At 41.1% G+C, this 13,524-nt stretch overlaps 1 protein-coding gene across 1 annotated transcript in view; it reads right to left on the bottom strand.

Annotated features, from left to right (window-relative positions):
- Positions 1-13,524, bottom strand: part of LOC311108613 (methylmalonyl-CoA mutase, mitochondrial-like) — a 39,846-nt gene that overhangs the window by 8,223 nt on the left and 18,099 nt on the right. The window contains exons 9-11 of the mRNA XM_084151279.1: positions 11,053-11,168; positions 9,420-9,551; positions 8,534-8,681 (exon numbers count right to left, since the gene is read on the bottom strand). Of these exons, the coding sequence (XP_084007405.1) occupies positions 8,534-8,681; positions 9,420-9,551; positions 11,053-11,168 (396 nt within the window). The remainder of the gene's footprint in view (positions 1-8,533; positions 8,682-9,419; positions 9,552-11,052; positions 11,169-13,524) is intronic.

Raw genomic sequence — 13,524 nt, 5'->3', positions numbered from 1 at the left:
TGTGAACAGTAAGCCTATAATGAACAATACATCATTGTATCGTTGCTAATTGCCTCTGGGTTACAGTGGTGAAGGACAAAACACCCAAGATGACAGAATCCAATGCACATTCCCATCAGGGGGCCCTCCGAACACCGGGTTGCCTACGTAAACCGGAAAGGTCAGCCCAGCTTCCAGCTGCAAGCTGTGTGCGACAGCCAAGTCCGTTTCACGCATGTCTACGCAGGCAACGCAGGTTCTGTGCATGATGCACCCGTGTACCGAACCAGCAACCCTAAGGCTCACCTCGATGTCCACCCTCTGCCAGAGTAGGGACAATGGTCACCTATTGGACAAGCACAAGAGATTCAACCAGATCCACAGACATCCTTTGGGATGTTAAAGTGCAAATGGAGGAGGCTCCAACATCTGGAATGCTGCTGCTGGAGAAGAGCTAGAAGTCATCACCAGTGCCTGTTTCCTCAACAACATGGTCCTCATCCATGAAGGCATCACAGAGGACTTAGATGTGAACCATTGAGCTAGTCCCTGATCCTGCAGACAATAGAGTGGCCCTCCGTAACCAGGCTGTCCAGAAGATGGACAACATGATGCACCTGCTCTAAAAAAAAGTAATAATTATTGTAGCACAATGGAGAAAATTTTTCTGGTGTCCATTTTTTAAGAAATAGCATTTTCAATGATTGAAATGCATGACTTAGAATGTAATAGAATAACTTTTTTTTCCCAGAAGGAACTTCAGTTTGCAGAGAGAACAAAACAAGGATTAACAACAAAAACCGAAGGAAAAAAATTATTAGATTGCATACATAACAACATTCAAAAAATATTTGATTTTGATTTACTTAAACAATAACTGCTTATTCCAAAACAAATTTACTTCAATTACAATTACTGCTCATTCAAAACCGGATTTACTTCAATTAACAATCACTGCTCAGTGATACGCTGCAAAGCAGCGGTGAACTTTTCCAAGAGAGAGTTCCTGTCTTGCTGAATCTGGACTTAATGTCTTTGCAGGCTGAGCATTTTGTCCATTTTCGCATCCATGGCTGAGGTCAACCTTTTAAGTTCTCGTGGGTGTCAGTGTGAGGAGGGGGAAGGGTTGGGTGCTGTATGTGTTTGTGGCTGTGGGTGGAGTTGAATGTGTGTCAGTGTGAGGAGGGTGAGAGTTGGGTGTGTGCAGCTTTTTGTGCATGTAAGTATGAATGTTGTGGTCTGCAGGTGGGTGTGTGGGTGGAGGTGGTGTGGGCTATGCCAGTGTGGTAGTGAATGTTGTGGTCTGCTGGTGTGTGTGGGTGGAGGTGTTGGGATGCGTGTCAGTGAATGAAGAAACGATGCGGACAGGAGTTACTGCTGATTGCGAGGATTAACCATGTTGCTACTCTACTGTTGTCAGTACAAACTAGCTAGCTAAGTAGAATTAGTCTTGGGAGTAGCCTATTGTATAGCCTACCTTGTTTGTTCCCAATGCCAGCTTTCGGGCAGAGTCTGTGCGCTCGGTGACACACACCCCATCATGGAGAATCATCCCTCATCCATACAAGGAGGAAGTAGCCTATGCTAGGCTAGCTATACAGGCTATTCGTCGATATATAGTGAGTGAGTAGCAATGTTTTCTTATCATGAGCAGGAGATGGTGCTTATCACTGTGATTCTGTTAATTTGTTTAGTGCAGCATCAATATTGATAGTAGCTATCACTGTGTCGCGCAGCTCACGAGACCGCTGCAAGGCACTCTATCAGTGATAGCTTACATTTTATGGGTCATCCCAGTCATATTAGTTAATGTGACTTGCGCTGGCAGTCACACTTTAAATATTGTACAAATTTAATTCTGACATTATTATTTGGAACCCTTACATAGTTTAAGCTAGAAATGCATTCACTTAACTTGAGACTGGTCTGGATTAGTGCACTAGTATTTCTACACTTTTTCTGCTCTGAGCAAATCCGAGTATCTTCTAGCTCATTAGTGCATACTGTTGCATAAGTCACACTAGTATACATTTTACGGTATAATTTCAGTCAATGTAGTTACATTTACTTCATCCTTATCTGCAGGAGTAGGTTTAAACTCTGATTATTAGCCATGTCTAATCATGTGTCATACATTTTACATACAGTACCAGTCAAAAGTTTGGACAGACCTACTCATTCAAGGGTTTTTCTTTATTTGTACTCTTTTTTACATTGTAGAATAATAGTGAAGACATCAAAACTATGAAATAACACATATGGAATCATGTAGTATCCAAAAAAGTGTTAAACAAATCAAAATATTTTATATTTGAGATTCTTACAATAGCCACCCTTTGCCTTGATGACAGCTTTGCACACGCTTGGCATTCTCTCAACCAGCTTCATGAGTTAGTCACCTGGAATGCATTTCAATTAACAGGTGTGCCTTCTTAAAAGTTAATTTATGGAATTTCTTTCCTTCTTAATGTGTTTGAGCCAATCAGTTGTGTTGTGACAAGGTAGGGGGGTATACAGAAGATAGCCCTATTTGGTAAAAGACCAAGTCCATATTATGGCAAGAACAGCTCAAATAAGCAAAGAGAAACGACAGTCCATCATTCCTTTAAGACATGAAGGTCAGTCAATACGGAAAATGTCAAGAACTTTTCAAGTTTCTTCAAGTGCAGTCGCAAAAACCATTGAGCGCTATGATGAAACTGGCTCTCATGAGGACCACCACAGGAATGGAAGACCCAGAGTTACCTCTGCTGCAGAGGATAAGTTCATTAGAGTTACCAGCCTCAGAAATTGCAGCCCAAATAAATGCTTCAGATTTCAAGTAACAGACACATCAACATCAACTGTTCAGAGGGGACTATGTGAATCAGGCCTTCATGGTCGAGTTCTGCAAATAAATCACTACTAAAGGACACCAATAATAAGAAGACACCTACTTGGGCCAAGAAACACGAGCAATGGATATTAGACAGGTGGAAATGTGTCCTTTGGTCTGGAGTCCAAATTTGAGATTTTTGGTTCCAACTGCCGTGTCTTTGTGAAACGCGTGTGGGTGAACGGATGATCTCTGCATGTGTATTTCCCACCATAAAGCATGGAGGAGGAGGTGTTATGGCGTGGGGGTGCTTTGCTGGTGACAGTGTCTGTGATTTATTTAGAATTCAAGGCACACTTAACCAGCATGGCTACCACAGCATTCTACAGCGATACGCCATCCCATCTGGTTTGGGCTTAGTGGGACTACCATTAGTTTTTCAACAGGACAATGATCAAACACACCTCCAGGCTGTGTAAGGGCTATTTTACCAAGAAGGAGAGTGATGGAGTGCTGCATCAGATGACCTGGCCTCCACAATCCCCTGACCTCAACCCAATTGAGATGGTTTGGGATGAGTCGGACTGCAGAGTGAAGGAAAAGCAGCCAACAAGTGTTTAGCATATGTGGGAACTCCTTCAAGACTGTTGGAAAAGTATTCCAGGTGAAGCTGGTTGAGAGAATGCCAAGAGTGTGCAAAGCTGTCATCAAGGCAAAGGGTGGCTATTTGAAGAATCTCAAATCTCAAATATATTTTGATTTGTTTTAACACTTTTTGTTTACTACATGATTCCATGTGTTATTTTATAGTTCTGATGTCTTTACTATTATTCTACAATGTAAAAAAAATAGTTAAAATAAAACCTTGAATGAGTAGGTGTGTCCAAACTTTTGACTGGTAGTGTACATTGATTGAAGTGGATTAAACAAGTGACATTAATAAGGGATCATAGCTTTCACCTGGATTCACCTGGTCAGTCTATGGCATGGAAAGTGTATGTTCTATAGGTTGTTATCAATGTCACAATACGGTGCAAGGAGACCCCCAGCTCCACTAAACCATTGACAACTATGTGCCATTTTAATAATCTCATCACCTCTTGAAGAGCATATTCAGAACTACACATTTTTGATTATTCTACATGCTCTATTATCAGAGTTATACAGCAAGTAACTGCATGCTTTTCATGATCAGTAAACTTCAATTGATCATGTCATTTCAGATACGTGAGGGTAGCTTATCCATTTGACATGTAGCTAGCTAGCTAAGCAAACAACGTGTCATGTAGCTTGCTTCATCAGAGATTAGGCTTTTGGAAAGAGCTTGAAATCGGCAAGACCTCGTCCTGGTAAAGTTTGTCTGTCAGACTACTGTCATCACCACTATAGATGGCAAGCAAATCAAACAATATTTGGATATTGCCATCTAGTTTATCGCCTAAAAGCTTGTTAAACGCTCTTAAAAAACATGTTGAAAAGGGCATGTTAGGAATCTTCACTAGGTAGGCCTACATTGGTTAGAGAAAAAAGTACATTAGGTCTACTTACCGCTATATGTTTAGCCAACTGTGCAAAGTTTCTACCGGTAGCTTACAAAGTAAACATTATCAACTAACAGTACATCGGTAAATGCAGCATTCTGCTGCTTGACAGGCAGAGCCCACAAAGAAAATGCACCTAAATCACTCACTTAGTTTACTTTTATTTATATTACTAAAATATCAAATTAATTGTGGCCAATATTGAGAGATATCATGAGGCTACCGTCACGTATCTGAAATTACATGATCAATTTATGTTTACTGATCATGAAAAGCATGCAGTTACTTGCTGTATAAATCTGATAAGAGCTGAATATGTGCAATTGTTATTCATGGAATAATCAGAAATGTGTAGTTCTGACTATGCTTTTCAAGAGGTGATGATATTATAACCAAATAGTTCAAATTTAATTTTACAATCCCTTAAGTCTCCTTGCCCCCCAGCAGGCAAATCAAATGCTTTGCACCTTATTGTGACGTTTTATTGATTACGACCTATTGGTCAGTAGAACATGCTATCACAATCTATTGGTCAGTTTATGCTAAAAACAATTGGTCAGATTCATGTAACTCATCTAACCTATAGTTAAGTTATTTTGGTGATTACATATTCCATTGGTCAGTGCATCATGCACTCACAATCAATAAGTTGTTATCAATAACACATCACAATAAGATGCAGAGCGTTTGATTTGCCTGCTGGGGGCAAGGAGACCCGCAGCTCTGCTAAAACCATTGACAAATGCGTGCCGTTTTCAAGGGATTGTTAAATAAAGGTTAACTATTTGGTTGTAATATCATCGAAACTGAAACGCATTGGTTTACTTTTTGCAATAAATACACTTTTTAATTTAATTCCATTGACCTCCAAGTGTTGCTGAATCTCCTCTTTACCTCAGTTTGCTCCTCAATTCATGCACCTTGATTGGAAAGCAAGGTAGTGGCAGTGAACCCTTCCCTTAGTTACAGCCATAGAAATATAATTAATGTGTGTAGCCCCATGAGTGATCCAGTGAAATTGCCATACCCATTCTAGCTATTATATTTATATTGTTTCATCTTACAACACAACGAGGGGCTTTTTAGTGCTTTCAATCAATCTTAAAAAGTGTGTGTTTTGAGCTACAGACTTCCGGGTTTATGCATTGGATTTGTCTATTTTCTCGCCGATGCCGACTATTAGCATGTGCGATTTGAATGGGGCTGAACTAGAGCAGTGTTTGTGAGACGAGCAGATCCTGAAAACGGTTCTTCTCATGAAAATGTCTGTAAAGTCCAGACGGACGGAGCTACAAACTCTTATGACCCCACTAAAAGCTGAGACTCTCAGAAACAAGCACATGTAATCTGTTTTTCTCTATGATGCTCACAATCCACACAAGAGTCGTTAGAATGTAAGGGTTCTTCTACATAGAAGATCATACACAATTATTGCATTCACCACTTTCAAGTTAAAGTACAATTTCCACCCAGGAAATCGGGTCTACAATACTGTTCTTATGAGCTCACATAATTGCTGTCACTGACTAGTTGGATGGTAATTTCCCACTGAGCAAACAATTTATGTACTTGCGCAATTCTTAGAATTTATTTTTTTTAATCTGGTTTTGGTTTGGCAGACCTTATTTCTTTATTGACATTTGTCAATAAAACTCATGAATGCAACTGTTTATGTCAAATGTTATGTTCTACTAGTAGCCCTGGTTGTCCTGAAACTAAAATGGTAAAGCACTTAAATGTGAGGCTAAATATCACGGCAGGGCAAGCAGATTAATGAAAGTAGTGAATTTCCTGTTTCAGATTAAGGGATTGGCTGGGACGTTTTAACAAGACTGGAGTGTCTCGAGCTATCCTCGCTAGGAGAATGACGATGGAAGAGTGGATGAGGGCAGAGGACTCAGGGGTAAACTGAAGCAACATAGCCTATGTTTAACGACATTACTGATTCACAGCATGAGAGCTGTCTCCCTGGTGGCTTCCCCCTGACTGAGATTAGTGTTGTTGTGAAAACTGTGGTGATGTTTGCCATGCCTATGTAGGGAATGTTTCATAGGCCTTCCATAGGTCAAGAGTAGACCAGATGGATGAATTCCAGATTTAATCGTTTAAAAGGACGCTTGACCGAGATATGACCCACCTCATGCAGATTTGTGACCGACCGCCTTGATTTGGTCTTATGAAGCAACATTTGAAATTGTGTTTTTTACATTGAATGAAAGCATAGACACAGAGCTACAAAATGGTATATCATACACTGCATTTAAGGGAACAATGGGAAAGTAATTCTGCTTTGAAAGTTGATGAATTTGTAATCTCACTTTTGAGAAAATGGCCTTTGAATGTTTTGGTACCTAGTGAAGAGCGCTTCTTTGTCTACACCCATTCAGCATCGTTCACACCCTCTTAGGCTTTAGCCACACCCATCTCGTTTCACTCTCGGAGCGTTCAGAGCACACACATGTGACGCTCTGGCCGATGAGTAGGGTTGATCCGAGCGTTCTGACCTCACAACGGCAGTCAAGCACCCAAGCTAACTGGCTAACATTAGCTAGCTTGCTATTTACTTTCAGACACAAAATTGGGATTATGGTTAATTGTTTACCTCTGGATAACATGAAAACAGCCTAACCAGCTCTGCTGGCAACAGTTTAATTATGCTTTTTTGCCGACGTTTACTGACACCGGCCATATTCAACGGGTGTTGTGCGTTCGGAAATTCATTAGTTATTCTGCGCTCTGGCATACTCAGACTGAATTTACGAACGCACCCGAAATGGTTACTTGCATAGTGGAGTCTTTTGTTAAGACATGTAGCTAGCTAGCTAGCTACACTAACACTAACTACACTAACGTTAGCTAGTTAAACAGCCAGCTAACGTTAGCTAGTTAAACAATGAACCATAGTGCCAACTCATGTCGTTACTACCCTGCATGAATCTGCTGGTAACTAACCAACCAGGTTCAATGTTAGCTAGCTAACATTAGGCTCTAACTAGCAAAGCAAGTGGCTCTGAGATACGAATAATAACTTCATACACGTAATGTTAGCTAGCTAGCCAGCCAGCTAACATTAGCTAGCTAGCTAACAGTACACTTTAACTTGAAATGAAACCACTTTCTGTCAAAACTAGCAACGTGTAATATCTGAAAACGTAGCTAGCTAGACTATCTTACCCGTATACACATGCATGATGGACGCGTCTCCCTGTCGCGTGTGCCATGGTTGCCCTTGGTTTGAAGATGTAATCCGGAGACAAGTGTTCTCTCCATCTCTTTAGCTATCATACTCTAATTCCACTGATTTCAAAACTCGATCCTCCAGAAAGGGGAGAGCAACACTTATGCAGCTCCACTACACGATACATTTTAAAAAAGACACGTTAGACAGGATTACCTACACATACGGACCAGCTCAAATAGACAGAAGCCTTCTATACGGCAGACCAATCCGAACTCCTCTCTCGGCATGTCCAGGCCACTCATTATCTCAGCCAATCTTGGCTAGTGGGAAAGTTGCTGTCTTTTTCTGTGGCTTAACCAACTAGGCTCGTAATTTTAAAAAAATCTTAGTATTTACAGATGGCATACAAGTTTGTTATTAAGGCACATGAAAGTTAACATGTTCCAGAAGGCATTTCTGCCAAAAAACGCATTTTGATAAAATAAAAAGTTACGTTCAAATAGCCCTCCTGTGAAGTAGTGATCCGCGACATACGCCTAGTTTCCTGAAACTAGTCACATTTATAGTAAGGCTTTTTCCAAGTACGAGTGTGATGTGATATGTCTGTATGCAGCATTAACATTGCTGCATTAGTGTTATCACACAAGTTCCATAGTGCTGTGATCATTGTGTTATGCCTGGCATAGCTTATGTGAATGACTGCCTTGACCTTTTAAGAATTAGTTGAGGTGTGAATAAAACATTGAGGCGGGCTTGAACCCAACATAAATTAACGACCTGCGCACAGAAATTGATTTCTAGGCAATTTTTAAGGCAATTCCACAAATGCTCGCAGAGATCACATTCGCTGCTAACGGCTCGAAGAGAAATCACCTTGGTTGTTTATCTGCGTTTGTTTGCATCCCTGCCTCACTTGATTTTCTCTCATTGTCCTGGAGTTATCCTTTTCTGTGAACACTTGGGAAAGAAATACTTATTAATTTCTCTTCAAGTCCAGTAGCTAGCAACTAAGCTTACCTGGAAGAGCGGTCCAATGTCAACGTCAAATCCCAGGTCAGCGAATCCCGTAGCGATTACCTTTGCACCCCTGTCATGGCCGTCCTGGCCCATCTTGGCCACCAGCAGACGAGGGTTCCTGCCCTCATGCTTCTTAAATTCCACCACCCTGGGAGAAGATGAATAAATGATATCAATAATTAAGTGTTTCTTGTCCACAACCACCTTGGACACTCAATGGAGGACAGGGAAGGATAGGTCATCTTGGGGACTGTAGTGATAGCTGGGTAGTATTCATTAGACACCAAACAGAAGAAAACTGACTGAAACAAAGAAGGACTATCTGAACTTGTCCAAAAAGGACAATAAGAGGAGGATGAGCCAAAAATGCAAATCAGTTTATAATTATCCAGTTCTGATTTACAAACCATCACCCGACGTTGACTTTGTCATTGACCTTGTGTCACTTGCTCCATCTATACACTTCGGCACACACAGAGACACAGACAGGCCTAGGCTACACATCTCTTTCGTGCCACATCTCCAACAGAGTGGAATAGGCTACTAGAAAATATTTGGCTCCACTATATTTTGTCGATTCCTCTCGTCCCTCCCGTAGCATGCGAGCGCGCGCTAGCAGTGTTTAAAAAAAAAAAATATTTAAAATTATTATTGGCCGCTAGGAGGCAATAACATCTGCCATTTTATAAGTGCAGAATCATGATGGGACAAAAGCTGATATCGCCCAACCCTGTTTCAATATGCTTTGTGTTGTACAATATTGCTACAAACCCTAGTGTGCTGTCTCAAGGGGTTGAAAACAGAGCAGAGAAGACCATTTTCCTTTCTATATTCTAACATATTAAGTACAACAGAGAATCAAGTGCTATTCTCTTCCTGCTTTTACCGGTTGTGTGCTGTGGAGATCTCCTCATGCTCTCCGTACTCGCTGCGGTAGGCTCCGCTCACCATCCTGGTGCTGGCTTTATGTTCCCCAAACACAGCCTTCATGGCATCCGTGATCTCCCCTACAGAACATCTGGGGAATGCACAACAACATTTCTCAACAACACAAATATACCAGCATGGTACAAAGCTCTCCTTCAATACTCCCTGCCAGTTCAGCTTACTTTATTTATTTAAAATCAGGATAGTCTATGTAATAAAATTATAGGCGGCCCACCCAAGGATTTCAATGGCCGAAAGATTCCTGCACATTGTGCTATGACTATTTCTTTTCATAGCCACATTCTAACTAATACTGTTACTTCAAAACCAACTTGTGTTTTCATGTTCTTATGGTGTTCTGTTGGTATGTTTATTCTTCTTGATGATTGTATGTACGCTGTCCTTGGGCGTTTTTAAAAGGCGGTTATAACCAAAATGTACTACTGTTATCGTCGTCATCACTACAGAGCATCTTTGTCCCTTACTTAATGTATCTGTCTGGCTGTAGATACGGTCATATAGTCTGTTAAAATGGCTGAGGGCATCTGTCCCTGTTCTAGACATTCCCTTACCACATACATAACTTTAAAGCTGGTTTTTAATCATATTACGCAACAGAGTGTATTTGTAGGGAGGGATATGTGGTGATTCACAAGACCCGGGTTACTTGTGTAGATTCATTTAATTTTACTCAGCTAGTTGGATGAATTGCTTGTATTATTGTTGGACATGACATGTTCCCATTTTGTGTATAATGAATAGCCAATCAATAGTTTTTCATGTATGTGCAAAACAAATTTCCTTCAAAAGGTAATAACATTTTGGTATTATTTATATTTGATATTTCAGTCAATTTAGCAGACGCTCCTATCCAGAGTGACTTTCATTAAACTAGCCTACATTTAGCAGGAAAAACAACCACATACAGTACCACAGGCATGGTCACCAGGGAAGGCTCTAGCCTTTTGGGGCCTAAGCAGTATTTGGTTGGTTTTTGGTTCATGCAATTCTAATCATTTTGCCATGAGCAATATTTTTTTTGCAGTTTAACAGCAAATTTCCTGCAATTCTACACATTTTGCCATGGGGTGAAGAGACATTTTTGCAGATTTAAAGCTTATTTTGTGAAATTCTACACATTTCACAATGATATCTGAGTGAATTCAATGGGGGCCCCCTGGAGGTCAGGGCCCGTGGGCACGTGCCCTTCATGCCCGGTCGGCAATCCCGCCATGCTTACTATAAGTTTAGATAGCTGGCTAGACTAATTTACCAATCTAAAAACATTTAGAGTGACAATTGCGTGACTATCATTGACTGACATAAAAGGAAAACTGCTGATGCACAACCAACATTTCGAAACTGCACCTTGTGTGTTCTACTATTCTAACTCTCAACAGTACGTTAAGACTTATGCCTGGAGCCAGCCCTGATGGTAACACTTGATATTAATGCTTTTTACACTGATAAATACCTGGTATTCTATTCTATTCCATTGTTAGCTGACTCTTATCCTACTGGCAAGGTTTCCTTTAAAAGTGACAATGAGCCCAGGGTTGCTGACCGTAGGACTAGCGGGGACAGTTTCTCACCTGGCTCTAGCAGCCTCCACAGCCAGCCCCAGCAGGTTCCCCTCCCTGGTACGAGCACACTCCTCTATGGCCAACAGACACCTCTTCGCCACCTCAGCATCACGACTCGCCCTCACCTGCAGGAGACACACAGACTTGATATACATATAAAACAATATCTTAACTGACTTCTTCCTTTTAGCTCCTAGTGAAGCAAATGGCCTTAACAGTGAATCTCCAGCGAACCCTAATATGTTGTAATTATATTTCTATGGGCTTGTCATTGTAGTGATATACTGACATAATCTGCATTGCGGTTTAGTGAGACCATAGACTGTTGTGCCTTAATGGGGTCAGAATTGTGCTTTGCTTTGCTTAATATTGACATTGATGTATAACAGCCATAACACAACCAAATGTTGGCCTGGTTCCCAGTCCAATAATTTCCCTTTGCTGCCCCCCCCCCCCCCCCAGTCTGTAACCGTTGCTGTTGTAGAAACCATGTGTCATAACGAGGGACGTCACATCAAACGAGTCATTCTGAGGACAATGTTTGGCCCCACACGTTCTGGACAGGAAAATGGACACTTACTCACAGCTTGGTGGTCCATATCTGTTAAGTGCTTTAGCCTAGTTCTCTGCTGTGTTTGTCCACTGTCATGCCATGCCATGCCATGACAACAATAGTCAAAAGGAGTTGGACAAAGCGAATACAGACCAGGCTAGGGCTTCAGAACTGAGAACCCAAACCAAAGTCACGCTAAATTCACAGGCTGGCATGCTGGAACCCAAGAAAAACTAATGTGGGTTGTGGCCCTGACATGATTATAATGACAACAATGTACAACACACTACGACTGAGTGTGGTCTTAGTTCGATGGCATTTTAAATTACAATATACAATCATTTACATGACAAAAGGGGAGAAGGGCCTTGGTCAGGGAGGTGACCAAGAACCTGATGGTCACTCTGACAGAGCTCCAGAGTTCCTCTGTGGAGATGGGAGAACCTACCAGAAGGACAACCATCTCTGCAGCACTCCACCCATCAGGCCTTTATGGTAGAGTGGCCAGACGGAAGCCACTTCTCAGTAAAAAAGGCACATGACAGCCCGCTTGGAGTTTGCCAAAAGGCACCTAAAAGGACTCGCGGACAATGACAAACAAGATTCTCTGGTTTGATGAAACCAAGATTGAACTCTGCTCCAGAGCGCTCAGGACCTCAGACTGGGGCGAAGGTTCACCTTCCAACAGGACAACGACCCTAAGCACACAGCCAAGATAATGCAGGAGTGGCTTCGGGACAAGTCTCTGAATGTCCTTGAGTGGCCCAGCCAGAGGCCGGACTTGAACCTGATCGACATCTCTGGAGAGACCTGAAAATAGCTGTGCACTTTCCCCATCCAACATGAGAGCTTGAGAGGATCTGCAGAGAAGAATGGGAGAAACTCCCCAAATACAGGTGTGCCAAGCTTGTAGCGTCATACCCAAGAAGATTCAAGGCTGTAATCGCTGCCAAAGGTGCTTCAACAAAGTACTGAGTAAAGGGTCTGAATACTTATGTAAATGTGATATTTCAGTTAATACATTTTAGTAAATTTATACAAGAATTTAACTAACTTTTGCATTTTCATTATGGGGTGTTGAGTTTTTCTTTTTTAGAATAAGGCTGTAACGTAACAACGTGGAAAAAGTCAAGGGGTCTGAATACTTTTCGAACGCACTGTATGCGTGTAAGTCTGTAATATCTATGTTAATGTATGTCAATTCTAAAGTATTTTTGTCTGAAATGTCTTTTTCATTATGTGTCGGACTCCAGAAAGACTAGCTGTCAACCCTGACGTCGGCTAATGGGGATCCCAATCAAATCTAAATCCCTCCAACTTTTCTCCAATCTCATAAAACATTTCAGAAAAAGACTGCGTTATCCTCGCAAGGGGAGTATTGAAAACAGGGGTGTCAATAAGATTTTAAACAAAATCTCTTTCTCTGAGCAATTGCATTAGTATAAAATAATTGATTCTTTTTTTTAGCATACAATATAGCTCAGTATTTGTATTATTCATTGTACACAGTCTTTTTTGCTCATCTTTATCAAGGGTGACAATAATTATGGACCTGACTGTAGCTCTATTCCAATGTTAAGTGACCTTCCAGAAGAGGCAGAAAGAGGCACTAATTACACTGTGGCCCACTGCACTAGGTAAACAGATGTCTTATTTTCAGTAAGCATCTACACGATTGCCTCCTTCTGGACCCACTCACATTATTACACGCATTAACTATCATCATTGCTGGCATGTGCACGAGGTGACACGGTTAGAGAAACATTGAACATAATGATACAAATGTATTTAAAAACTATTGAAAATGTGAACGTCAAATGCTATTGAAATCTGTCCAAATTAAGCTCTGAACTGAATCCAACAGAGATGTGAAAATATTCAAAAGAAATACTTATTTTCCTTAAAGAAAAAGACTTTCATATATTTTT

Source organism: Coregonus lavaretus (assembly GCF_964263955.1).
Source record: "Coregonus lavaretus genome assembly, chromosome: 33".
NCBI classification, from domain to species: domain Eukaryota; kingdom Metazoa; phylum Chordata; class Actinopteri; order Salmoniformes; family Salmonidae; genus Coregonus; species Coregonus lavaretus.
This window is presented reverse-complemented; position numbering and strand designations above follow the sequence as displayed.